Here is a 27,468-nt window from a genome sequence, read left to right on the forward strand (position 1 = left end):
TGCAAGGCTCGAGGTTCAACACATCCCCGCCTGACAAAAAACAAAGAACTGTAATGTAAGATGTACAACACACTTCTGGAAGCTTTTAACTTACTTTGCCTCAGCCTAATGGCTACCTAGAACTGTACATTACTCACTGGTTAAAAAAAACAACCCGGTTACATATTTTAATTTAAGCCTCCATTGAGTGGGTACAACATATTTATTGGCTATTTTCTTTTCTTTTTTTGGTTTTTTTTTCGAGACAGGGTTTCTCTGTGGCTTTGGAGCCTGTCCTGGAACTAGCTCTGTAGACTAGGCTGGTCTCAAACTCACAGAGATCCACCTGCCTCTGCCTCCCGAGTGCTGGGATTAAAGGCGTGCGCCACCATCGCCCGGCTGGCTATTTTCTTTTTAAAAAAGAATTTTATTTAGTTGTATAGGTGTTTTGTCTGCGTATGTGTAACCACATGCATGCCTGGTGTCCGCAGAGGTCAGAAGAAAGCATGAGAACCCCAGGAACTGGAGTAACAGACAGCCGTGAACTATGCGAGTACTGGGAACTGAACATGAGCCTTCTCTCCAGTCCCTACTGGCCTTTTCAGTTGCAGGAGCCACGCCCCAATCAATCTGCTGGACACCAGTACACTTTCAAGTCTATGCATTCACAGCAAAGCTGTGTTTACAGAAACTCTCAGACCACAGCGAGGGAAGGTTTTCTCCTTCTCATCATGTGCAGGCTTGTTAGGCGTGCCCTCATGCTCTGCCATGGAGGTGTCACTTATGAGGACTAGTGGTCACACAGGCCGTGACATGTTACAAATGCTGCTATGTGAAGACTCAACCTAACCCATCTGAAATGCGGTCCCTTGGTCACCTCAAGAACTAAAGGCCCAGATACAGAAACGCTTGCTCCAGCCTGGAACAATTATTCATGTACTTTCATTTGCCAAGTTGCCAGACTTCACGCCTTGCAATGACAGCAGTTTTCCTCCATTGGCTGTGTTTCTTTTCCTCCTGTCCTAACATAAGGGATGCACCAAGTATCAGGAGCTGTTCCTTTTACCATTTCCCTCTAGCTTGGCCCTCCTCAGTCACTAACTGGAAGCTACAGAGAAACCTTGGCCTCACAGTCAATTCTATGACTGAACTCTGTGCATGAAGAGCAACAGGAATGACTGCAAACACCAACAATGCAGTCGCAGCAAGATCAGGGCGGCTGGCTGCCAAAGGAGCCAGAGCACAGCAGCAGGAAAGGCACAGATTCCCCTAGGTTTCCAACAATGACAGAGAAAGGCCTCGTCTGAATCAGCTCCGCAGCTCCATCAAAATAAGGAGCCTGCAGGCTGCAAAGATGGCTCAGAGTTTGAGACCGTGTAGTGCTTTCCAAGGACCCAAGTCTGGGTCCCAGCACCCATGTCGGTGGCTCACAACCATTTGCGACTCCTGTTCCAGGAGACCCGATGCTTCCAGCCTTCCTGAACAGCTGCACTCAACACACACACACACCACACACACATATACACACAATAAAAATAAAACAGTAAATCTTTAAAAAAAAATAAAACACCTCAGGATTGAAGTGGATAATGTTGTTTTCAGAAAAATGAGTTAGTTTTAAGATGTTCAAATGGTGCAACCAGGAGAAAGAAAAAGTGCCAGATCATAAGGCTCTTCCTTTAAATTCAGATGGACAATCAGGAATCCTTCTAATGCCGTGTAAGCACGAAATCCAGGGCTGACGTCACGGGCTCATTTCTTATGAAGAATTCAGCAGCTGATGATGATGCCCACCCTCGGAAGAGCAAGCCCCAGAGAGTTGTCCTGTGGAGAGGGGGCTCACTCAGCGCTTGATCCGTTCACCTGGGCTCATTGCCTGCTGCCCAGGATGTGGGTCCCTGAGGGCTTCTTTAGCATTTAACTAACTCTTTGTTGGTTGAAGGTGCTGGGACTGTTTCTCCAGACATAAACTGATCCTAAGACAGAAGAAGAAAGGCTATTAGCCACCAGGTGTCTGTTGCACAAATGCATTAACATCTTCTTCACTGCTATATTATTTGTTTCTATTATTATCATTACTATTATTATTATATGCTAGCAATAAAAACATCAAATGTGAAATTTAGGAAAAATCTATTTATAGTATTAGAAAAATGGCAACAAAAAATTTAAAAAAATCTAAGACTTCAGATTAAAAGCTGTTGTCCATTGTACAGTGTTAGCAGGACCCTTGCTCTACACTAGATGTTAGCAGCCATCTCTGTGACACAATTTGAGGCAAAGGAACACCTTCAAGATTTATTGTATTTTCACTTATGTTTATGTCCTGCCCCACGTGTGTGGGCGGGGCAAAGAAGAGATCACCAGATTCCCTCGAGCTGGAGTTACAGGTGGCTCTGAGCCACCAGGGTGGGTGACAGAAATGGAACTCCAGGCCTTTTCAGAAGCTCTTAGCCACTAACCAGCTCTCCAGACCCTACAGCATTTCATTTTTGTGGTGTCAGCACTAGAATGAGAATTAAGAGCATGTTGAAGTTTAGTCCTAAACTCATTATTTAATAAGCAATGTCTTATAAACGAGCCCATCTTGCTAGAAAGCAACCACTTCCCAGAAATTAACGTGTCACATCTTTTAAGGTTTTGCATTAATCAGTTCAATATCTGCCTGATCATTCAAATATGTAGCCTCTTTAAAAATAGGTCTCTGTAGCCGGGCGATGGTGGCACATGCCTTTAATCCCAGCACTTGGGAGGCAGAGGCAGGCGGATCTCTGTGAGTTCGAGACCAGCCTGGTCTACAGAGCTAGTTCCAGGACAGGCTCCAAAGCCACAGGGAAACCCTGTCTCGAAAAACAAAAAAAACAAAAAAAAAAAAATAGGTCTCTGTGTTTCTCAACACAGACCTGAAATAATATCTAATTTGAAAATGGGGTTCAGTCTCTGATCTTTATTTTGGGTTTGTTTTTGTTGCTTTTGCTTTTTTTGCAGGGAGCTGGCTTTTTGGTCTTTTTTATTTTTTATTTTTTTGGACTTTTCAGGACAGAGTTTCTCTATTTAACAATCCCAGCCTTTCTAGAACTCTCTCTATAGAGCAGGCTGGCCTCAAACTTACAGACCTCTATCTGCCTCTGCCCCCTGAATGCTGGGATTAAAGGTATGGGCCACGACCCCCAGCTCAGTCTCTGGTCTTTTATTCTGGTTGATGCCAGCTACCACAAGAACTCTGCATATCTACAGTGTGATTCCCAAGGAGTGAGCCCCTAGTCTGTCCTTGTTGCTCTTCGTACCAGAGACCATTTTAATTCAAGAATGAATCATTAAAGTTCTACATTATTGTCTAAACTAAAGCCTGCTTCTCACATAGCTCTCTGCTCTGGGCTAATTCACCCTAAACTCATTTTAGAGTTCATCCTTAAGACTGTTAAGCTCCTTACTTAAGACTCCAAAACATTAACTGCACTTTGGGTGGGGCATAAAAGCATTTACCCCTTCCTACAGTCATTCTCATTGGGTATGAAGGAACAAATTTAACATGAAACTGTAAAATCACAGGTAGGAATCTGAGAAATCTCAAACAAGATAATGTTGATTGTATGCATAAACCAGGCAAGCAATAAAATGCAGTCTTTCGAAATGTCCTGCAGCTCTAAACAACTAAATATTAAATACATGGGAAATGTCAAAAGAAAGAACATCGACTAAAATACCTTCATATTTTTTCATTCTTGATTAAGTCTTTTTCACTAGATTTTCATTATAGATCAATTGCCTTTCCAAAGTGAACACGTTACATAATTTAAACGTGAACAACATTATCATACAGCTATGTACTGACCATTTTTAAAGCTTTTTTAAAATAGCCCTTGGTCTAGCATAAAGTTAAGAAAACAGTCGTCTAGGCCGGGAGTGATGGCTCACACCTCTAAACACAGCACTGGGAATCAAAGGCAGGGGGAGCTCTATGAGTTCAAAATCAGCCTGGTCTACATAGCGAGTTCCAAGAAAGCCAGGGCTATATAACGACCCTGTGTCAAAAAAACAAACAAACAACAATAACCCCACCTCCACCCCCCAAATAAACCAAAAACCCAATACTCTTCTGCACTTTTATATCAGACAGGCTGCTCTAAGGTTTTGTCATCATCTCACACCACCGCCCCCTTTAATGTATCCCTTACTTTGTCATAAATCACTTTTATAATGAGAGAGCAGCTAGGACACGTTGCCACGTCTTCTCCATTCTCCAAGTCTTCCTACGACGAAATCAAACAACGTACGGTCAGCATAGCTTCCCTTCCGTCATCTTCCCACAAACCTCTCCCATGTCTATGTGCAAGTCTTGGGTTGGGTAATAACGCAAAGAACTTTTCCCCAAGTGTCACCTCTGATTCAATCTACTCCAAAACCCTGGGGTACAAGATCGAGTTCCCTTCTCAAAGAAGCTCCGGGGTGGGGGGTGGGGGGAGATTTTAAGGATGGGGCTAGGGAGAACTGCGCCCCCAGCCAGACCGTGTACCCCTGACAGCTTGTTACTACTTTAGGGGCGGGGGTTCAGAAGAACACGTGAGAGACTGAGGCTTGCCAGAGACACCGGAAGCGAAAATGCGCAAGCACGGAGTCGCCGGCGGGCCCTAAGGATACCTTGGTGATGGAGAAGTTATCCCCACAGGGACAGGGGTAGAAATAAGTCTCCGAGTCCTCGTCATATTGAAAGTCCTCGATCTCCACCTCGTCGTGAAACACCGCCATGGTCACCGAGCAGAAACTGCATCAGTGCCCCTAACTCCGCCGGGGCACAGAAAGTCTGGCGTCCCGACCCACCCGGCAGCAGGGACAATCACTTCCGGGAGGGCGCAAGGAGATGACGTACCTCCGACGCCACGGCCAAATGGGTGACCGGGTCGCGGTCGCCTTGGAGATAGCCGAGCTTGGGCGCTTAGTGGCCCAAGATGGTGCTTCCTGCGCAGCAGGGTTGCTCATCGCTCCGCCCACTGGATGGCAATGACCAATAGTATGAGGGGTCTCGCTCGCGGATTCTACGTCACTCCGGGGCCCGGGGAGTTTGGGCCTGGGCCGTGAACCAGTAGTTAGTTTCCTGGCGTCTGGAGTCTCGTCCTCCATCGCTGACTTCAGAGAATCTTTCAAGAGTTGACTGGAAGCTGCGGCCCTTATTAGATGGCCGCGCCTCGTCACTGAGACGCAGGGAGCCACGCAGGCAGCGTCCTCTCCAGCCCTCCACGGTGGTTGACACACAGCTCTTCTGGAATTGCGTTTCAGGCGACCTTGAGCGGCCTGTTGTAGTTCCTGCCTGCAGGTACTTCGCTGCCTGTCTCACCCAGGCCACCTTCAGACACCCTGAGCTGTGTTGTAGGGAACCAAGATCTGTAAGACAGGGACGAGTTCTAGCCTTATTTGCAATGTTCACTACAGTGATAGGTGCAGTAGCGATAATATCACTTTTAATTATTGGGGATTTTAGCGGGTCACCCAGTGCGCTAAATGTAATTCTATTGATCCTGGGGTTCAAAACTCCATTTTATTTATCTTTAACCCAGATTCAGAGACTAGGCATCTTGCCCAAGATTACATATCTAGGCATAATGAGGGACCTGGCTGTCTCCAAAGTCCAGGAACAAATTATTTACGTGAACTTTAGTTCTTGGTATTAAAAAAAAAAAAGAAAAGAAAAAAAATTAATGGTTTTCCTGGTAGTGTTGTCACATGCAACTTCTTGAAGGTAGAAGCAAAATGCAAATAGAAAGACCTCTGTCCTGAAAGCAGTGCTGGGCCTGTTTTGGTTCCAACCAGGGACTTTGGAGCATTGCTGTGTTACTAGGATCTCACTCACTCAGGTCTCACTGGAGGAGTGCAGTGTGGTGAAAAACCACTGTGGCAGAAGAAGATCCTGTACCCGAGTCTGACTTGATGGGCTCTCGGAGTTGGAAATTTGCATTCTTTAGTTCTTCCTTTCTGAGAAAAGATTGAAATCTAATATTGTTTTGCGCGGGAATTAATAGTTATACTATATACTTATATTGTTATACTATACTCAGGTATGGCTTATGTAGCCTACATTTCTATAACTTACACTTAACTTTTAAGTACATACGGTTTGCGTAAGTTACCAACCTTGTGCACACTGAAAGGACACTACATTTTAAAGTTCTAAAGGCAGAGAAGTCTTTGGGAGGTAAAATCCAGACATTGCATTAAATGAGTATATGGAAGGTTATTTCAAAGATCTCACTTCTTTTTTTCATAACTAGAGACTTACATAGCAATTAGGAGATATTTGTAGCCTGTTGAGGGTTAACTGTAGCCTGTCTGGGCAAAGGAGAAATTCTGTGGCAGTCTTGTATCTTTATAAACACAAATATTTCCCAGGTAGCCTTTGGGACACAGGAAATAACTGACTTTCCAGTGTCTATATTTAGTTCAGATGATCACGGTTGGAACCCAACTTTAGTTCTTATGAGCATTCTTGAATGTGCAGAAATGGATGTAGTTGTGGGTCGGGAGACGGCTTGGCATGTAAAGTATATGGATCTCCAGCACCGATGGGAAGAGGGGCCCAGGCACGGAGACAGGTGGATCTCCGGAGCACAGTGGCCAACCAGTTGGTGAACTCCAGGTCCAGGGAGAGACTAGCTCAAACAATACAATGGAGAATGAACACACACAGGCATACACATGATTGGCTGCATCCATATTTGGCTCATAGTATGTATAAATTGTTAGGCCTATTATTTAAAAAAAAAAACAAAGGACTAACGAGATGGTTCATCAGTTAAGAGCACTAGCTGCTTTTCCTGAGGACCCAGGTTAAATTCTCAGCACCTACACTTAAGCTTATAACTGTAGCTCCAGTTCCAGGGCCTCCACCACCCTTTTCTGGCCTCTGAGGGCACCAGGAATGGTGCACAGCTGTACATGCAGGGAAAAAACCCATATACAGAAAAACAATAAGAAAATGAGGCTGGACAGTTGGCACTGCTCTGCTAGATGACCTGGGTTTCATTCCCAGTACCCACATTGAGGCACACAACTGTCTGTAACTCCAGTCCCAAGGGATCCAACTTCCTTTTTTGACTTCCATAAGCATCAGGTACACACATGGTACACACAAGACATGTAGGCAAACTTAAATAATAAAATAAATGTTAAAAACATTTTTTTTACTGGTACTGGGAATCAAACCTTGGGTTTATGCATGCTAAATACATGCTCTTCTGACTTAGCTACACCCCAAGTCTTGATCTTTTAGAAATCAATTCAGACCCATCAAAACAATTTTCTTGGTCATCTTAAGACTTGAAGTTACAGGGATGTCTTAGCTATGGTTTTATTGCTGTAAAGAGACACCATGACCATGGTAACTCTTATAAAGGAAGACATTTAATTGAGGCTGGCTTACAGTTTCAGAGATTTAGTCCATTATCAGCATGGCGGCATGCAGGCAAACATGGTGCTGGAGGAGCTGAGAATTCTACATCTTGATCTGCTGGCAGCAGAAGGAGGCTGAGCCACAGCGAGTGTAGTTGTGAGCCACACTGGATGTAGCTTGAGCATATCAGACCTCAAAGTCTTCCCCCACAGTGACACTTCCTCCAGCAAGGACACACCTCATAATAGCGCTACTCCCTATGGGCCAGCTATTCAAAACACATGAGTTTATGGAGGCCATAGCTATTCATAACACCGCCAGGGGCCAGCTAGCTTTTCTTTGTAATTTCTCAACTAATCATTTGCATATATGTTATTTTAAAAAGAGAAAGTAATGAGCCAATTGTTTATGGTAGTTGATGCTGTGTTTCTGAAATGCTTATGCATATTGTGTCATTCAAATAACACAGTAGGGTACAGATAGGCTGTATCTTTAGCATTGGGAAATGAGGTTTATGGGCTGAAGAATTAGCTAAGGCAAAGCTGGAAAGTCATGGCATCGAGTTGGATCCTTCTGATCCTAGAACCAGACTCTTAATGAATAACTCTGCTCTGTATGATCCAGTTCAAGCAGAATGAGAGGAAACCAGCAGGGATGGTACAGGAAGTTGCAGGGCCCAGATATCCAAACATTTTCTATACTGTCCATTCTGCCAGCTCTGCTACTACTGCTCTACCAGAATCTTAGACTAAGTCCAACTTCCTGCTTCAACCCAGGCAGTCTTAAAAATCTAATCACTTATCTCACATCATGTCCTTTTTCTGGTTGACTGGCGTTCTTCAGTTGCTTCTCGTGCCCATCAGGTGAGGTTTATAACTTTACATTGGCCTGCTGTGACCCAGGACACACTTAGGTAGACATCTCCCTGTCACTGTCTCCCAGCTTGTTCTCCAGGTACACTGGCCCTGGCTCTTCTTAGGCTTTGTTCTTGCCAAGATCTCTGCTGTAGTGTTCGCCCCTTCATGTCTGCCCAGCTGCCTCTGGGTGCTGCGCTGGGCTCAGTGGACCTCACCCCGAGAGGCCTCTACGAAGACCCCTCACCCACACATTTCATTGCTCCTATTTTCTGTCATATTTATCCCCCATCCCTTTAATTGTGGCAGTACCCATCTCGTGCTCAGCTTCTAGGGCTTGACAGCAGGCACCTTTACCCACTGAACCAGCCTGCCAGTGTGATTTAGATAAATACACACACACAAATACACTTTAGTTTAAGGACTAGAATAAAGCTTAGAAGGTGAATTGAACACAATTTTATAAAGAACCGGTTGCCAGTCTGATTTAAATAAATACACACACGTGTGTGCATGCACACACACATACACACTCTAAGGACTAGAATAAAGCTTAGAAGGCAAGTTGAGCACAGTTTTATAAAAATGCCTTTATTTGCCAGTAGGTGACACTGTTGATCATGGTACTGTTAAAAAATTAGTCTTTGATAAAGAGCAGCTTTTGAAAATTAACTTTCTTTAGTTTGCCAGCTGTGTGGATAGACTGGCTTTTTTAATTTATATTCTTTTTTATTGATATTTATTGAGCTCTACATTTTTCTCTGCTCCCCTCCCATCCTCTCCCTTCTCCCCTTCAGTCCTCCCACAAGGTCCCCATGATCCCAGTTTACTCAGGAGATCTTGTCTTTTTCTACTTTCTACTTCCCATGTAGATTAGTTCTATGTAAGTCTCTCTTACAACATTGTTCACATTGTTGTCTAAGTTCTCTGGGATTGTGGTTTGTAGGCTGGCTTTCTTTGCTTTATGTTTAAAAACCACCTATGAGTAAGTATATGTGATAATTGTCTTCCTGTGTCTGGGTTACCTCATTCAAAATAATGTTTCCTGCAAAATTCAAGCTGTCATTATTTTTTCTGCTGTGTAGTACTCCATTATGTAAATGTATCACATTTTCCTTATCCATTCTTCGGTCGAGGAGCATTTAGGTTGTTTCCAGGTTCTGGCTATGACAAACAAAGCTGCTGTGAACATAGTTGAGCATATGTCCTTGTGGTACGATTGAGCATCCTTTGGATATATACCCAAAAGTGGTATTACTGGGTCTTGAGGAAGGTTGTTTCCTAATTTTCTGAGAAATCGCCACACTGACATCCGAAGGGGTTGTACCAGCTTGCATTCCCAGCAGCAATGCAGAAGTGTTCCCTTTACCCCACAACCTCTCCAGCATAAGTTGTCATCAGTGGTTTTGATCTTGGCCATTCTTACAGGTGTAAGATGGAATCTCAGAGTTGTTTTAATTTGCATTTCTCTGATGACTAAGGTTGCTGAACATTTTGTTAAGTGTCATTTCAGCCCTTTTAGATTCCTCTGTTGAGAGTTCTCTGTTTAGGTCTTATTGGATTATGTGTTCTTTTGGTATCCATTTTCTTGAGTTCCTTGTATATTTTGGAGATCAGACCTCAGTCTGATGTGGGGTTAGTGAAGATCTTTTCCCATTCTGTAGGTTGTCATTTTGTCTTGTTGACCGGGTCCTTTGCTTTACAGAGCTTTTCAGTTTCAGGAGGTCCCATTTATTAATTGTTTCTCTCAGTGTCTGTGCTGCTGGGGTTATATTTAGGAAATGGTTCCCTGTGCCAATGCGTTCAAGTGTACTTCCCACTTTCTCTTCTATAAGGTTCAGTGTGGCTGCCTTTATGATGAGATCTTTGATCCATTTGGACTTGAGCTTTGTGCATGGTAATAGATATGGGTCTATTTTCATTCTTCTACATGTTGATATCCAGTTATGCCAGCACCATTTGTTAAATATGCTTTCATTTTTCCATTTGACATTTTTTGCTTCTTTATCAAAGATCAGGTGTTTGAGGATGTGTGGATTGATATCTGGGTCTTCTACTTGGTTCCATTGGTTCTCCTGTCTGTTCTTATGCCAGTACCAGGCTGTTTTCAGTACTGTAGCTCTGTAGTAGAGTTTGAAGTCAGGGTTATGATGCCTCCAGGATGTACATGATTGTTTTGGCTATCGTGGGTTTTTTGCTTTTCCAAATGAATTTGAGTACCATTCTTTTTTTTTTTTTTTTTTTTTGATTTTCGAGACAGGGTTTCTCTGTAGTTTTTGGTGCCTGTCTTGGAACTAGCTCTTGTAGACCAGGCTGGCCTTGAACTCACAGAGATCCTCCTGCCTCTGCCCCCGAGTGCTGGGATTAAAGGCCTGCGCCACCACCGCCCGGCCTTTGAGTACCATTCTTTCAAGGTCTTTGAAGAATTTTGCTACGATTTTGAGATTTTGATGGGCATTGCGTTGAATCTGTCGAAGTAGACTGTTTTAAACAGTGTAGTCATTAAAGGTATACTGTATTGTAAAAGCATTTTTTTTAGCTTTGTTGTCTAAAATATTAGTGGAACAATGTCCACCTTTCACCGGAGGATGAACTTAATGATAGAGACTTTGATCCTAAGTGTCTTATAACTGTTTTTCTAGCTGTTGACTAAAATTTTACTTTCTTCAGCACAGTACCAGCTCAAGCTGGGCAGAACCATAAGGGGAACTACCTGAGATCAGACAGGAAGGACATCCACAGACAGTTGGATGCAGCCGTGCGGAGGGTATCTCATGGGGTGGGTCCCCTAAGTTGCAGGAGTTGGACTCAGACCATGAAATATCAAGAAGCAGCAGATGAGGAATAAAAAGAAATGGTCACAAAGGGGGAAGGGTTGATGGCAGGGAGTAGTTGAGAGTGAGGACCTCTCATCGCAATGAAAGTCCCTCCCTTCAGTTTGGTGCTGGGGCTCAAACCCAGGGTCTGTGTGTGTGTCAAGTAAACACTACTACGGGGATTCACATGTCAAATCTAAATAAGTCTTTTCTTTTGCAAGAGAGACTTGATGGGGCTTTTTCTGTTTCCTGTCTTTATACTTACCCATTTATTGTCTCTGCCATTGCAGGAACTTTGTGGGAATTTTGGTATATGGAAAATTGCTCTGTTCCAGCTGGTGTGAATCCAGAGGTCTTAGTATCGTACCAGGACCAAAATACTGTGTCAGCCAGCTGAGGACCCCCAGAATCCCATGGGTTTCTAAGTAAGTTCTGCTTGTTTGCTTTCAGTGACTAACACACTGCTTTTGGTTTAGCATATTTAAGGGGGGTTCATGAGGTAGCAGAAGCCTTCCACCTCTCCTACTCACTGGGAACATAGCCAGTAGCACAGCTGTTCCTCACTGCTGAAGGGGGCTGGGACAGGAAGAAGGCCATCTGTCTGGAGACTACTTTGGGGGCTGTGGCTTTTGAGAAATTCTCATTTCCATCGCCACCTGGTATATTCATTGATTTAGTTTTATCTCTACATATTAGAACCTAAATTCCCAGAAGCTTTCTTCCAACCTGCCCCGCCAAAGCTTATGCAAGTGCCTGCCTCATGCTTGGCCATTAATAAATTTCATGAATGAAAAACTGCAAAAGCTTCATTGTTGGCTTAAATATTGTAACACTATTTCTAATCAATCAATTAGCACCTTCTAAAATGCTTGGGAGAGACATGTTTTATTCACCTTGTTTTCAGAGCCCCTAGGAGAGAGCCAACCAATGTGATGGTATAGTATGGAAAATGTGGGTGTCTTAGGCTAAGAAATATTTTTTTTTTGTTTCTTAATTTTCTGGTTTTTTGAGACAGGGTTTCTCTGTAGCTTTAGAGCTTGTCCTGGAACTCGCTTTTGTAGACCAGGCTGGCCTCGAACTCACAGAGATACATCTGCCTCTGCCTCCAGAAGGCTGGGATTAAAGGCCTGCACCACCACCGCCCAGCTAGAAGTATTTTTTAAATCGCACAAGAAAGTGGTATGGGAGCCACACAGTAAATGGCCTGACTCTTAATCAGTGCCGTACCCACTCGTCTTGTGACTTTAAGACATAAAATGGTAGGGTGGTGGTACATGCTGTACCCAGTGCAAGGCAGGAGGAGTCCACGTTTGAGGCCAGATTAGGGAACATAGTAAGTTCATAGGCCAGCCTGGGCTGATTTCATAAAACCAAAAAGAAAACAAGAGTAAAGTGTTGAGAGTCTTTATTTCATTTTTATTGAAGTGTATCATACAGACAGAAAGTATCTAGCTACAAGGACAGTTTGAAGATCTTGCAAAGTAGTCCTCCTGAGGCACTCAGCAGCCATACACTTTCCAAGACTGATTTCTAACATTCTGGATTATTTTTGTCTAGACTCTTTGGAGTCTAGCTACTTTGATGCCATTTGATACCTGCAGCCCATAACTGAATATTACAGCATGTAAGTAAAATGTGTTCCTTGTCATTGATGCTGCGTATAGTGCATGAATATATCACACTTTGTTTCTTTTGGATAGTTCCTAGTTTGGTCTGTTATAAATGGTATTATCTATTTGTTTTAAATATTTGTGAACCTTAAGCTTTATAAATAATAATTCTTAAAAGCTTTATTTTTAGCTGGGCAGTAGTGGCATATGCCTTTAATCCCAGCACTTGGAAGGCAGAGGCAAGCTGTTCTCCGGGTTCTAGGACAGCCTAGTCTACAGAGCGAGTTCCAGGGCAGCCAGGGCTACACAGAGAAATCCTGTCTTGAAAATCTGCCCCCCCGGGAAAAAGACTTATTTTCATTTTTAATTATATGTGGTGTGAGTGTGTGTGTGTGTGTGTGTGTGTGTGTGTGTGTGTGTGTGTGTGTGTAAGCCAGAGGAGTTGGATTCCTGGAGTTACAAGTAGATATGAACTGCGTGATAGAGTTGCTGGGAATTGGGTCTTCTAGAAGAGCAATACATGTACATGTTTTTTTGTTTTGTTTTGTTTTGGAGACAGGGTCTATATAGCCCTGTATGTCCTGGAACTCAGTATGTAGACCAAACTGGTCTCAAACACAGAGATCCACCTGCCTCTGCTTCCCAAGTGCTAGGACTAAGGGCATGTACTGCCATACTCATTCCAAATCCTTAAGCAATTTTATTTAAATTTTTCATTACATTTCTTTCATTCTTTATTTGTGAGGGGAGACTGGGGATACACATGGAAATCAAAGGATAATTTGTAGGAATTGATTTTCTTCTTCCATTGTGTGGGTAGGCGCTTTGATTTTATGTGTATGGGTGTTTTGCCTGTGTATTTGTCTGTGTACCGTGTGTTGGTACCTGCAAAGGTCGGAAGCGGGCATCAGATACCCTGTAACTGGAGTTACTTGCCATATGCGCACTAGGGATTGAACTCAGGTCCTCTGGAAGAATAGCCAGTATTCTTAACCACTGAGCCATCTTTCCAGCCCCCACAGTCTTTTGCCACTGCCCCTAACATAGTCTGGCATTTCTCTACTTTTCTCTGAAAATGATTTGAAATTTCAGTTCCATTTGTTCAGGAGCACCATGGCCCATGTTGTCTTGATTCCTGGGTTGACTCGCAGCACTGTGGGAGCCATCTACACGCAGGCTGCTTCGTGGAGATTGACAGCCAGCACTTGGCGGCACCTTACTCTAACCAGGTGAGTTGTTGGCCTTTGCTGCCATTTGGGTTAATTCTCGAACCCTGATCTCCTGATGGTTTGGGAGGTCCTTTAAGAGAGGCAGCATCCTGGCTTCAGATCAGAAATGAGTGGGCATTTTAGCACTGTCAGAGGTTCGCTATTTTATAAAATCCAAAATTAATCACATTTTTGATAGCCATGGTTTTTGGCAGGGGAAGCTAGTTTTGTTATGTTATGAGGATAATGCTTACTAATCTATCTTTACCTTCTTTTAAAAAGCATAATGAAATCTAGAAGGAAAGCTGATCACTTGGAGAGAACTGCAAGTGTCCTCCGACGGGAGGTCTGTATCCCTGGGGCATGGTGGGACAATCAGGGAAATTTTATTTTCCTCCCCTGGAATGTCCTCAGCAGGGGATAGGATAGCTGATTTGGAAGCAGTGGCTGAGCGGTATTAAGATTTTCCACTAAGTTTGGTGTGAACGGGCTGTTTTGGTGAGGGGGCACAGATGGGACTAAGCGCCCTCCACACAGGCACATTGAGGGCATGCTGTAGGAGAGGGAACTGTAGGGCCTCTACACATGACGAATGGCTTACCTTTTCTTCTTTTTTTGCCATCATGTCTCAAAGTCCATGTTCGCCCCACTGTAGAAGCACCTCCTAGCTCATCAGAGCAGCACTGACAGTTGAGACAGGAAGGTGGATGAGCTCACTGCCCTTCCCCTGCAGACTGTCAGTCATACTCAGGCTATAGAAAGCTAGCCTGCCAGCTGAAGGGTGCCGAGGATCCTCACCCTTTACCTCAGTGAGTAACCCTGTTTCCACTTAAAAACACACAGTGAATACTTGCCTTTACTTTTTCAGTTGTTTCGCAATAGTCAGCTATATTTAGTTTAGTATTAGAAGTCCATGTGAGGCAAGATAAATCCTGTTTGTATGCACTTCCACAAACATGATCAGGCATATTGCCTCCATAGTTGTGTGTGTTAATACCAGGGTACTCTTTAACATATAGGTATGTTGCTAGGCCCTACTTTGAAAACTTAGTTCTCCTTTAGAGTTGCCTCGGTGCTAAAGGTCATCGCTGATTTCTTTGATTGTCTTCTTTTTGAGATGTAGAACGAGTTCAGCAGAGTAAGTTTATAGGTATATAGAAAACTATCCTTTTCCCATTGATAAATCTGAAAAGATTTTCAACACACGAAAAGTGTTGGCTGTATAAATGTGAAGCTTGTTAATGATTCCTTCTTGAAAGTGAAATCCCATCAGTTGTAAATTAAAAATGGTTTTGATCGCAAACATGTATGTACTCTTTTTGTGGCATGTGGAGATGGGTAGATAAATTAGAGTGATATTAGCAAACTTTATTCAAAGGTCTAGGTTGTTAGCAATTTCATCACTAAACTGAAACCAGGCTACCTATGATTCAGAAGAACAGCAAGGACAGGAAGATTGTGTAGGCTAAGGGAACTCGTTTCAGGAGAGGAAGGAATGGAAGGCAAGGTTTCGCAATACTTTAAAGACTTTCTAGTTTGCTCCCATAGAATAATTGATAGGCTACAATGGATACGTGGTTCCAGTCCACCACGTTGTACTGGTCCTTGTCATCCATGCCCACAGTTCCCCTGGGATGTGTTGTGCAGTGGCATATATAATAATAAATGGATGAAGCGCAATATATGATATAAAATAAATTAATGCAATAAAGTAGGTAACAAACAATATGCACTTACTATGAGCCAGCAGCATTAGAAGTGCTTTTGTTTGTATTCGTGACGTCAGAATCCCCAGTAGCACTGTGAGGCAGGGTTGTTACTGGTTTCAGTTCCTAGTTGAAAGTGGCTGGGACATTTGCCCTGGGTGACATGGTGGTCAACGGTGTTGCCAAATTAAAGTGGGGGGCCATCTCGCTGCAGTCCATTCTCTTAGCAGCTGTGTTCTCTTCTTTCCATAGTTTCTTTCTAAGCTGCTCAAGATAAAGCCAGTGGCATCGTATATCATGTCTGATGAACAGGAAAGTGCTAAAGAAAGGAAAGGGCTAGCTGGTAGCTGCTTAGAGAGCAGTATAGGGCACAGATAGGGTTAGGATCAACAGTATATGTAGAAAAGACATTGCCTGGTGGCACACATCTGTAATCATAGCGCTGAGGTAGATATAGCAAGTTCCAGGCCAGCCTGTGCTGTGTAGAGAGACCCTGCCCCGCCCCCTTTAAGGTATAGTCCTTGGGGCTGCCATAGAAAATCACCCACTTATTCTCCAAGACAGGAAGAAGAAGGGATTAGGTACAATGCAAAGAAAGAAAGGCAAGACATTTTACAGCAAAGGATGGAAACTTTAGGAGCTATGTTGAGGTAGTGAGACTTTTCTACTGCATTGTGAAAAGTCATCTCCCCATTGAGAGTTGGTTGGGCCTAGAAGTCCGGTTGAAAAAAAGGCCAAAGTGAGCTAGCATCAGGGTAGAAAGTTTCCAGAGCATCTCCTGGTGGGGCTGGTTGGGAGTCCTCTGTTGAAGGGACTGCATTTGATCATCTGCCCACTGCCCAGGTGGCATTGCAGAGAAGGAATCTGAGGCGAGCTGTGTCTGTCTTCGACCCTTCGAACAGTGTCCCAGCTTTAGGGGAGAAAGAGAGGTGCAGAGCAGAGGAAGTAAAGACGTTTTTGCAGTTGATGGGTGCTAAGGGACGAATTACCCTTCATGACTAGTTCCCAAGTCACTCCGCTTGGAAGTTTTCAGAAAGTGCATTGAGAACGGTGCTTCCCAAGCTCCCAGTAGGAAAGGGCTCTGTGTTCTTGATTTAAGGTCATGAACTGCTTATATTTTGGAAAAATATAATAAATTAGAAAAAAATTAAGAAATAAACATTCAAGCAAGTCGGGGTGGTGTACCTTAATCACAGCCCAAGGCTAGGTGGGTGAGTTCAAGGCCAACCTGACCTAAATAGTCCCAGGCCAGTCAGAGCTACAAAGTGAGTCCCTGGCTCACAAAGCAGGAAGTGCATGAGTACAGACCCAGCTCACTGGTTCTTTGCTCTTTAAACAGTGCTAGCTGCTTTCTGTGAAAGTCTGCTGTTAGCATCTATGGACTTCTTCCTCAGAAGCAACTATGGCCTCACCTGGCCCACTACTGAGGGGGATAGTAGATGCCCAGCAGGGTGGCTGAGGGCTTCCCACTCACAGTGTTCTTCGCGGTACCTAGCCCAATATTCAGATGGATACTAGTTACACAGTACCTGTAAGGATGATTTTTGTATTCAGAATAAAATAGTGTTGTAGAGATCTCATAGAGTTCGTGTGGTTTACCACCTGATAGAGGGCAGAGCAGAGCAGTGTGTGCTTTGCCTTTTTGGGCAGTTCCGTGTTTCTAAGCCCCGAACCTCTTTGCTGATTCAGGTCATGGCTACAGCTAAGGTGTGTGAAATTGCCCAGGAGTCTCCATCAGTGAAGAGCCTCCGTTTGCTTGTCGCTGATAAAGACTTCTCTTTTAAGGCTGGCCAGTGGTGAGTGGTGGCTCCCTTTCCCTGTAAGATAAGAGGTGTCACATTTTCTTCTGGATAGGACTTCTGTGGTTACCTGTCCCCCACTAGAAGAGAAGGATTCTGGGTCATTTCAGTTTGGGCATATCTATTTGAGAAGATTCTCTCGTTGAACGTAGCTCTCAACATGATTTTAAAAAAAAAATGATGAGGACAGATGTTAAGCCAACCTTGTAGTCTTGGAATTTTTCTTTATTTGAATAGATGGTGATCCATAGCAGTGGGTCAGGACCCTTAACAGGGATTGCTAAGAACATCAGAAAACCCAGATATTTACATTACAATTTATAACAGTAGCAAAATTACAGTTATGAAGTAGTAACAAAATAATTTTATGGTTGAGATCATCACAACCTGAGGAATTGTGTTAAAGGGTCACGGCAATAGGAAGGTTGAGAACCACTGGGTCTGTAGTTTTCAGTGTCTTTGATATAAGGGTGATAGCAGCTTCATTAGAGTAAGTTCCAACGTGTCTGTTCTCTTGTGTGGGGTGGTTTCTGGAGGATTGGCATCAGTTCTACTCTAAGTGTGCGGTGCAGCTCACCAGGGATGCCACCAGAACTCTCCTTTGTGACGTTTTATTAACTCAGTCCTTTGAGTTTATGTAGATCTGATGAGGTTTTTCTGTTTCTTCTTGTGCTATTTTTGATAGTTGATGTCTTTTTAAGTAATATGTGGTTCGTGTAAGTTAGCTTTTAGCATAACAGTTCTTCAGAAAAATTCCTGAAGAATTCTCTTTATTTTGTTTAAGATTGGTTACAAATCTTTTATTAAGTTAGTAGTTTATATTTTTTAGTCTAACTAAAATCTTGTCCATTTGTTTTTTTGCCTGCTGTTGACAGTCTTCTTAGCTACTACAACAGGAATGGTTTGTTTGTCTGTCCTTTCAGGGTTGATTTCTTTATCCCAGGAGTCAACGTCGTTGGTGGGTTTTCAATTTGCTCTAGTCCCCAACTGCTAGAACAAGAGAGAATAATAGAGTTGGCAGTGAAATACACAGACCACCCTCCTGCTATCTGGGTTCACAAGAAGGTAAGCAAAGACCTTTTAAGAAAAACCTTTTCTTAGCTTTATCTAATTTTATGGTATGAATATTTTACCTGCATGCTTATTTGTGTATCATGTTGTTGAGGACTGACCACGACAGACATACTTCTTACCAGAGTAGGGGCGTGGGAATTGAAGACATATAAGTAAAGAATATGAAGATGCATAGAAATAATAAGACAGAAAGCATAGAAAGTATCGGGAGGGCATTCCAGTTACTGAAATCCTGAAATTCTACCCGCGTTTATTTTTCCACGGTTTTTATACCCAACATAGACTTTATTAACATAATACAAAGGATAACTCACCCAGTCAGTGGCTTTATTACTTTGAGACATCAAATCATTAACATTCTGTTGTCTAGGTAGCAAAGAAGACCACCCTTCCCGAGGTGACCTCATAGTTACTAAAGAAGGAGCAGAAGTACATTTGCATATCCTGACCGCCTGGCAGGATGGCATGGACCTACTAGAATGAGCTCTCTTAATTTCAAAAGAACCAAGCAGTCGTCTCCTGAGCTAGGAGGAGCAATATGCTTGTCAATCTCCAAACTCTCTGACCTGACCAGCAGACGAGGTGGAAATGGGCCTGCATTTTTTGGCCTCCACACCATGCGCATATTCTCTCTGAGTCACTGATGGTTGTGGGTTACCATGTGGGTGTTGGGAATGGAACCTGATGCCTCTGTAAGAGTGGCGAATGCTCTAAACTGCTGAGCTTCTCTCTAGCCCCTCAACTAACTTTTAAAGTTGGAGATCTGAGCATCTCCGTCTGCCTCCATTAAATGTGTGTTCAGTTGTAACCCAGACCCGCAAGAATAGGGTCCTGAATGGCAAGACGTCCAGTGGGAGGACCAGGAACTTGCAGTGAGCAAACTCACACTGAGTTCTCCAGGGAGGGTGGAGAAACAGAACCTTGTTGGTGAACTGTGTTTTAAAAGGATTGGAAGCATTCTATACAAACGTTTGAAAATCACCTGTTACATAAACAATCTCACTATGACCATCCTAAAGGAAGGAACTGACTCTGCCTACTGTCTGGAGGGGAATCTCCTGCAGTTACAGAGTAGTGCTCAGGGGTCATTAATGCTGAGTCTTTGGTGCTCCACACTGATCACCACAGGCTCTTCATCCGGGCTTCTGAGAGGATCCAGTTCTAACTGTTGCTTGTAACTCGTGCTTTCTCACAAGGTTTACCCCCATGCCTGTGTACACCTCCTGCCATTACCCACTAGGACACCAGGAACAAAGTGAACTTTAGTTTTTGACCCTTCTTTCTTTTCATTGCCCCTTCTTCCAATACCATAGTATGTCTTTTATATTGACCCACAACCTCCATCCTATTTCAGGGTTTTCTTGCTTACCAAATGTACCCAGAAACTCAGTACTGTTTCATTCTTTTTCTGGAAATCATTGACAGTCACAAAAAGAGAACAGAAAGCAAGAACTAACTTTATTCTCACTGCTGTGTTTGTAAAGGTTGCAGAGTACTCTCATGTGTGGGAACTACAAGTAAGGCAAGGAGGGAAGCCAGTAGTAGCAGATCTGGCCAGAACACCAGCAAAAATGCATAGGGGGTAGACACGTGGCACTGTCCCACACAAGGTTTCTCTCTCGTTTCTCAGTTTCTTCTGCTCCAGGCTCTCATGACAGGAGAGAAGTGTTTATGCCAGTGACAGGGCTGCAGCAAGGGCAGGGCCTCCCAGGTTTGGGATTCTTCTAAGCCTTGAGATGGAGGAGCATGTTTAGCACTGCAGTCACCAGTGCAGCCGTGCATGCACCAGTGCATGGCTACAGTTACACTCTTCTGACCCAGCGGCCCCCTTGCCGTCAGAAGGAAAGCCCACTCGCTAGCCTGTGACTCCTACATATTCAACACAGTCAAGGTTAGGTATTCTTCCCCTTGAGGAAGGATTTCCATTCATTTAACAATTCTTCACCAATACGAGACTTACTTTGTGAATTCAAGGGATAAGTTTGGTCATTTAAGTTGTTGAACCTCTAATTAAATCCCTGCTCAGAAGTGTCCACTGCTCACCTGGTATGAGAGGAGCCAAGGCCTGAATGCCAAGGTTTTGAGCCTCCAAAGGCATGTGATATGTGACTAAATTCTGTCCGTCTATGCCAGGAACTCACAGGGAGACAGAACTGTGCTTTCACTGTGTAAATGGCTGTGTTCCCGGATCCTGGTTTCAGAGGGAGGCAAAGAGGCAGACATACCCAGCACCGCGTCTTCTCTGAGAGCCACAATAATCCAGACATCTTTTCATACACAACCCGATGCTAGCAGGAATCCCCTGCCCCCCGAGGAGAGGAAGGAAAGGGACCCATAATCAAAGACTTTATTTCCACACTCAAGTTTGGACATGTGAAAGCTTCACTCTTTACAAGGTAGAGTGAAGCAGTCAGAGGACTTCTATACCACAGTACGTGGTCTGCAAATGCAGCTGGTGTGGGCTTGCCGTGTGGGTGACAGAAGGACACTCCTGTCACCACCTGGGATGTGGTCTTCTAGAACAGTGAACACACCCAAGTATAGTTTACATACTTGTCACATTCTGGAAAATTCGGGTCAACTTAGATCTGTGCGAAGCTATCTGAGTTTATTTGTAAGATGAGTCATTGTTCAGGTTCATCTTGATTGTGGGTGTAATGGAGAAGAGAGTGCAAGATGAATTAATGGACTGGAGCAATGACTCAGTGGTTAAGACCACTGGCTGATCTTCCAGAGGACCCGGTTCAATTCCTGGCATGAACAGCCTCCTCGAAGGAGGCGTGAGCAGTCACAGCTGGTACCACAGTGCCAGTGCAAGCCTGCAGCGCTCATCTGAAGAGAGAGCCCATTTCTCAGCCTGGGTCAGAACATGGAATAGGACTTTGATAAAGGGGTGCGGGGTGCATACCCCAGAGTGCCTGCCTGCCTGCCTGCCTGGGTCCATTGCCATTTTTGTTAGCTTAGCTCCTAACCTGTGAAGTTAATGGCAAAATCTCTGAAGCAAGTCCCCCTTTTTTAATACCAGAATGGCTGTGTTGTGTGGGTCACAAAGTTGGGATAGTGAACAGCCTACATGGTAAACAAGTAGAATCAAGCCCTAGAAGTCCCAGGCTCTGGGAGAATTGAAAACAAGTTGTGCAGATTGTCCTAAATACTGAAATACAGGCTGAGGGTCAGCCTGGTGGCTTCCCCTAAACAGGATGTTTGGTCTGAGACTCGTACTGCACGGGACCAAAGGATCTTTTCTTTCTTGCTTCAGTGCACACTTGACTCTGAAGTGGCGCTCAGAGTGGGTGGAGAGTTCTTCTTTGACCCTCAGCCCACAGATGCCCCTCGAAACCTCGTGTTGATTGCTGGAGGGGTTGGGATTAACCCCCTGCTTTCCATCCTGCGCCACTCAGCAGATCTCCACCGAGACCAAGCGGACAAAGGAAGAGGCTATGAGATAGGAGCAATAAAGCTGTTCTACAGTGCCAAGAACACCAATGAACTCCTGTTTAAGGTAAGGGGGAGATACGTTTACAGGGTGCTGTAAGCAAGTGTGGGAAATTGTATAGGCCATAAAGAGCAGGTGACATGAAATGATAACGTGCAAAGGGGACAATTGAGGCTTAAGGACACAAATGAGAGCTCAAGACAGAAGGAGAGGCGTGTATGTGTGGGTAGGGTGATCAAAATAAACTGTATAAAAATGCTATCATGAAACCTGTTACTTTGTATGCTAACTAAACAATGAAAACTCATTCAGGCAAACAGGACAAGAAAGAAGTGAAACTGCCTAGGGGATTGAAAGGGAGTAAAGGGAGAAGGATGGGGTGAATATGGCTGAAGTGCTTGGTGTACGCCAATGAAAGTGTCTTTATGATGCCCATCACTAAACAATGAATATATACCAATAAAAATAAATAGGCATGCATATAAATGGGAATTTTTTTTTCTTAGGTTCAGATTTCTCTGCAAAGGTTCACATAAAATACTTGTCAAGGCTTAATCAATTCATGTGAGAATTAACAGGCCATTTCACCCAGTGCAGTTAAACATGTTTCCAGTTAAGTGTCAGGGTAAGATGAGTCTTAGTGGGCATCTTATTCTTCTGTTACTGTGATATAACGCTCTGACCAAGTTAACCTATAAAAGAAAGTGTTTAACATGGAGGTTCTGGTTTCAGAGGGTTAGAGTCCGTGAACATCGTGCAGCAGGCAGGCAGACTTGGTGCTGAAGCAGAACCAAAATCTCACCTCTTGAGACACAAGCAGGAGGCAGCAAGGGCTACCTGGGAAGGGCATGAGTCTTTTGAACCCTCAGAGTCCTCCCCAGTGACACTCATCTAACAGGGCTACACTTCCAATGCTTCTCAAACAATTCTACCAACAGGAAAACAAGTATTCAAACTGAGCCTGGGGCCATTCTCATTCAGATCACCACAGTGAGCTAAAATCTAGAAGTTAATGGAACAGAAAAAACACTACGGCCAGGCAAGGTGTCTCACACCTGTAAGCCCAGCCCTGGACATGTGAGGCTGCAAGACTGGGCATTCCTGGCCAAATCCAGCTACATAGCAAATTCAGGGTTAACCTGGACCACATGAGACTTCCTCAAAAACCAGGAGGAGGCAGAGATAGAGGAGGTGGTGGAGGAGGAAGAAGAGGAGGGGAATGGTGGTGGTTTTAAGACATTAGTCCTTACTGGCCTGAAATTTGCTATGTAGACCCTACTGCCCTTGAACTCATAGAGACCCACCTATCTCTGGCTGCCAAGTGCTGGGATTAAAGGCATTCGACCGTTCTACCCAGCTGTGGTTTGATTTTTTTTTTAATTATAGTTTGACCCAATTTCTTTGACATTCCAGAAAAATATCCTCGATTTAGTAAATGAATTTCCTGAGAAGATTACATGCAGTTTGCATGTTACAAAACAGACGACACAAATCAGTGCAGAGCTTAAACCATTCATCACAGGTGAGTCCTCTAAAGAGATTGGCTAGCTATGCAGTAATTGGATAGACAGGCCAATTGGTTAAGCACAGATACTTTACTGTTAGGGGTCACTTGCTGGGAATGTCATTTCCAGGGGAATTGAGACAGTTCATATAGAAATACTTACTTGTGATTTGCTTAGTATAGATAGGTTTCTTACTGCCCGTATTAAAATTGTACTTTTCACAATTTTTAGTAGATCCTGGCATTGTGACTATAATATACAAATAAATTATACTCCTGCTTTGATTGAATCAGTTCCATTTGCCACCTATGGCTAACCTATGGCTATTTAAATTATTCAGTTTCTCTATTTGGAAGGAGTCCTTAAAGTTTTTTTATTTACTTTTTGTTTGTTTTACTGTTTTGGGGATAAGGTCTTACTGTGTAGCCTTACCTGGCCTGGAACTCGTGAAGATCCACCTGCCTCTCCTCTCCAAATGCTGAGATTAAAGGTTTGAGCCATCATACTTTGCTAAAGTTATTTTAAGTGTGTGTGTGTCTGTGAGTGTGTGTGTGTGTGTATGTGTGTGTGTTTGCAGTTCTGTATGGATATCAGAGGACAACATTTAACATTTGGGGCTTGGTTCTCTCTTTCCATCTGTGAGTCTCAGGGATCTAGCTCAGGTCATCAGACTTGGTAGAAGCCTCTATGTGCTGGGCCATCTTACCGTCCTGAAAGGATTTTATTTATTTCTTAATAAAATAGCTACTTACTTGGCTGAAGGCAGTTTTCATCTCTACAAAGGCGGGTAAGCTTGTGGGTTCTCTCTAAAGAGCAACTGGCGATGATGAGCCTTCTGCTTTGCTTGCGTAGGCCTGGGAAGCCGAGACCCAGCACACAGTGAACCATGGTGCAGATCAGGCTCACAGTGCTGCAGGTGACCTCTGCCACCCATCTGTTGTAGGTCAGGATACAAATGTGCCTAGCCTGATTGGTGTTTCTTTTGTTTTCTTTTTTTGGTAGAAGGAAGAATAACGGAGAAGGAGATACGACACCACATTTCAGCAGAGACTCTGTTCTATATCTGCGGCCCGCCTCCAATGACGGACTTTTTCTCTAAGCAACTGGAGAGCAGCCATGTTCCCAAGGAACACATTTGCTTTGAGAAGTGGTGGTAGGGAAGCCGGCCCAGACCTGAGAGCCACTCAGGAGAGTGAGACTGTTTAGGGTTTGTGGATTTGCCTCCTCCTGAGCTATCTTTTTTAAAGCTGTGAACTAAGTGTCCAACCCAAGACTAAAAGAAAAACCAGCAACAGATTTACACAATAAACATGCTGTCAACTCGTGAGTCAAGCTTTTCTTGACTATCCTGATTTTTTTCTTTCATTAATATCTATTTAACTATTTCATGATAGTTCATTGTTATGGAGTTTCTGGCCCCAGGAAAAGACCATACACTCAGTCCAAATTGATTACCTACTAGCAGGATGACAGTCTCTGAGCCAAGTTTGAGATTGCCCTGAAGGAGGGGTATTGGGAAAGGTTTATTAAGGGCGAAAAGCACATGAAGACTTTCAACATCTACTCAAGCAAGCAAAATCTGGTCTTTTCTGTCAAGTGATCAGTGTGACTCAAAACAATCTGTGAGTATCTGTAAACAAGTTACAGAAGCCAAAGCAGAAAGCAGTTAGTCGTCGTCACTAGTGGAGGGTCTCTGCTGTGGATTTCTGGTTAGGGGTCACTGAGTCAAGGCTGTTTTCTGGGAACCTGTCTTTCTGGAATTTTGAGTTTAAGGCAAGCAGTCATTAGGTATTAAGATGGAGGTCTAGCACAAAATGGTTTCACTGGCTGACCTTTACACCATGAACTGATTAATGCAAATTTTTCTTTGCCATTAGGAAGAAAAATGGTCTACTTACATTAAAGGAAAATAGGAGTTTTGTGTTTAAATTATTGGACAGAGATTCATGAATCTTGTGTTTAGTGAATTTATAATTTTAAATACATTCTTAATTTTAGTTTGAAAAGTCTTAATATTTAATGTTATTTTTGTTGTTGTTTGTTGTTGTTGTTTTTACTTTGGATGGCCTGTAGCCCCGTGTGAACCCCCAGTGTTGCATCAGGAAATGAAAACTCATTAAGAAAACTGCTTTAGTGGGTTGAATATCCTGTTTTCCTTCTTGGTGTTGACTACCCTGAGTAATTATTATTAATTCTTCTGTAACGAAACTGTCCCCTGCCTTACCACTGAGGAGCTGGCTTCTTATTTGGGGCAAAGGTGTTGGTAATTGTTCTTTCATTCCATCAGCGGCTGGCCTAGCTGGCTGTGCAAATGTTCTTAGAATTGGCTAAGAGGTGTGGAGCCATTTTCAAGTCCTGCTTGTCTGCTTTTCCCGTCCCTCCTTTTTAGGGTTGTTTCTGGCTCCAGCAGGTGGGATGTACATACTCACTGGATGGTTCTTTCCTGTTGCAGACTAGATCCCCAGATCCACAGACCTGGCCAGACTGTCGTCCCCGGCTGCTCTGGTGAAACTGCTGGAGGTAGAAAGCGCTGGTCTACCTCTTTATATTTGGAGGGAAATGTCCAAAGTTCATACACTCATTGAAGCAAAAAAGGCTAGGGCCCATGGCATCAGCTCAGAGAATATGGGAGATAAAAAGACCGTAGGCAAGCCCAGTGCTGAAGACCCAGGAGGCCCAGCTGAGAGTCTGTTCTTGAGCAGGTGAGAGAGGCAGCTTGCTCTAGTCTGTTGCTGCACATAGCCCGAGAGCTTCCTGGCCTAGAGTAGTTCAGCATTGGGGGAGGACAAACACCGTTTAACCTCTGCTTTGATTGAAGTTTTGTCAGGTTTTAAGAGACTCTGAGCTGAGTCATGTGTCATCAATGGCTGGGCACACTCTGAACTTTAGCATTGTGCAGACATTATAAAGTGCACATCACAAACTTGAGGTGTCACTAGGTGGTATAGTCATATGAGATCCCTGTTGTATGACCTGTGTCATTGACTGAACACTCTTGGTCTCTTATATCTCATATTCAGTGAGAGAGATGGGCCTGTGGGTCTGAGGGGGCTATTGTTCACCTCAGAAAGTGGACATCTGCCTTCGGAGGAAAGAGGCTTGGGAGAAGTTCTGAGCAGCCACAATGAACTGGAACTTTACTGATTGTCCTCCAAAGTGTCCATGCTGAGGGATGAACTTCAGGGCTGAGCTCTCAGAGGCATGGGAGGTGCTGAAGAGATGACTCCGTGATTAAGAGCACTAACTATTCTTCCAAAGGACCCAGATTCAATTGCCAGCACCCATATGGTGGCTCCCAACCATCTGTAACTTCAGTCGTAGGATATATGATGGCCTCTTCATTCTTCCTTGGGCCCTGCATAAATGTGGTGCTCCCACATAGATGCAGACAAAACACCCTACACACAAAATTAATTTTTAAAGAAGAGGCGTAGGATGCAGAACTAAGATACAGGAGTGTGGAGTCAGCAAAGGGCTCCTCTCCAACTGCAGTGGAGGGAACAAGGGACAGGAAGAGTCCATCCAAAGCCTCTGTGAAAGAGTGGCTGTGGCTAGGGAGCCTTCCCAGAGCACTGTGAAATGGCAGCTTCGGGGCCATCCTGCCTCTGTCCTGCCAGCACCATGCTGTGTTCCTCCTGTTGTCAGAGGACATGGGCTTCCTGTCTGGAGACCCCAGCTGTGGCGGCCACCCTGCACCTACTTGCTGACACTGTTCGGAACTGATGCAGTGGGCCAGGCTCTGGTCTTCGTTTGCCTGCACTGTTATTCTTTCTGGTTCTTTTCTGGTGCTAAGTGCTGCGTGGCATATTCTGGTCTGCGGGCTGGGAACGCCCCAGTGTGCTTGCTGCCAGGCCAGCCCGCATCTCTCTCTGGTGTTCAGTCTGAGCAAGCTTCAGCCATGTGGCGTGCAGTTTAGGCTGCGGCAGGGGTACAGCCTGTGGAGACTCTGCAGAGCTGTTGTACATGTCCTGGGGACTTGACTTTGGTCAGTTTCTTGGCTGGTTTTTGCTTCATGTAAATTTTCCACTTGTACCTGAGTAAAAATAAGTGCTGACCCTTTTTACGGACTTTTAAGGGGATTAAATGCAGTTATATGA

General features: G+C 44.0%; 2 protein-coding genes across 5 annotated transcripts; one reads left to right on the forward strand and one right to left on the reverse strand.

Annotated features, from left to right (window-relative positions):
• Positions 1-1,556: 1,556 nt before the first annotated feature.
• On the reverse strand, positions 1,557-4,820 carry Dph3 (diphthamide biosynthesis 3). The gene is made up of 3 exons (XM_041662777.1): positions 4,621-4,820; positions 4,158-4,232; positions 1,557-1,955 (listed from the first exon to the last, which is right to left on the reverse strand). The coding sequence occupies exons 1-3, from the start codon at positions 4,726-4,728 to the stop codon at positions 1,890-1,892; spliced, it is 249 nt and encodes an 82-aa protein (XP_041518711.1). The 5' UTR covers positions 4,729-4,820; the 3' UTR covers positions 1,557-1,889.
• A 144-nt stretch (positions 4,821-4,964) lies between these two features.
• Oxnad1 (oxidoreductase NAD binding domain containing 1) lies at positions 4,965-27,464 on the forward strand. 4 transcript variants are annotated; one of them, XM_041662774.1, is made up of 9 exons: positions 4,965-5,293; positions 11,324-11,458; positions 13,750-13,872; positions 14,134-14,197; positions 17,247-17,353; positions 18,280-18,421; positions 21,690-21,932; positions 23,280-23,388; positions 24,374-27,464. In XM_041662774.1, exons 3-9 carry the CDS (start codon positions 13,757-13,759, stop codon positions 24,526-24,528), a joined length of 936 nt encoding a protein of 311 aa, XP_041518708.1. In that variant the 5' UTR covers positions 4,965-5,293; positions 11,324-11,458; positions 13,750-13,756; the 3' UTR covers positions 24,529-27,464. The 4 variants fall into 4 exon arrangements, with proteins under 4 accessions (XP_041518708.1, XP_041518707.1, XP_041518709.1 ...); XM_041662773.1 differs by having other exon boundaries at positions 4,972-5,293; positions 13,736-13,872; XM_041662775.1 differs by lacking the exons at positions 4,965-5,293; positions 11,324-11,458 and adding an exon at positions 12,506-12,657 and having other exon boundaries at positions 13,736-13,872.
• Positions 27,465-27,468: the final 4 nt, after the last annotated feature.

Source organism: Microtus oregoni, unplaced genomic scaffold, assembly GCF_018167655.1.
Source record: "Microtus oregoni isolate MIOR12 unplaced genomic scaffold, Mior012 000013F_ref0000133, whole genome shotgun sequence".
Classification (NCBI taxonomy): domain Eukaryota; kingdom Metazoa; phylum Chordata; class Mammalia; order Rodentia; family Cricetidae; genus Microtus; species Microtus oregoni.

Coding starts and splice junctions, on each gene's coding strand:
- Oxnad1 (XM_041662774.1), top strand. CDS start 13,757: ATGGCCCATGTTGTCTTGATTCCTGGGTTGACTCGCAGCACTGTGGGA. Junction 18,422..21,689: donor CTATCTGGGTTCACAAGAAG/GTAAGCAAAGAC, acceptor TTCTTGCTTCAG/TGCACACTTGACTCTGAAGT. Junction 21,933..23,279: donor CCAATGAACTCCTGTTTAAG/GTAAGGGGGAGA, acceptor TTGACATTCCAG/AAAAATATCCTCGATTTAGT.
- Dph3 (XM_041662777.1), bottom strand. CDS start 4,728: ATGGCGGTGTTTCACGACGAGGTGGAGATCGAGGACTTTCAATATGAC. Junction 4,233..4,620: donor ATAACTTCTCCATCACCAAG/GTATCCTTAGGG, acceptor ATTTCGTCGTAG/GAAGACTTGGAGAATGGAGA. Junction 1,956..4,157: donor TAAAAGTGATTTATGACAAA/GTAAGGGATACA, acceptor CTTCTGTCTTAG/GATCAGTTTATGTCTGGAGA.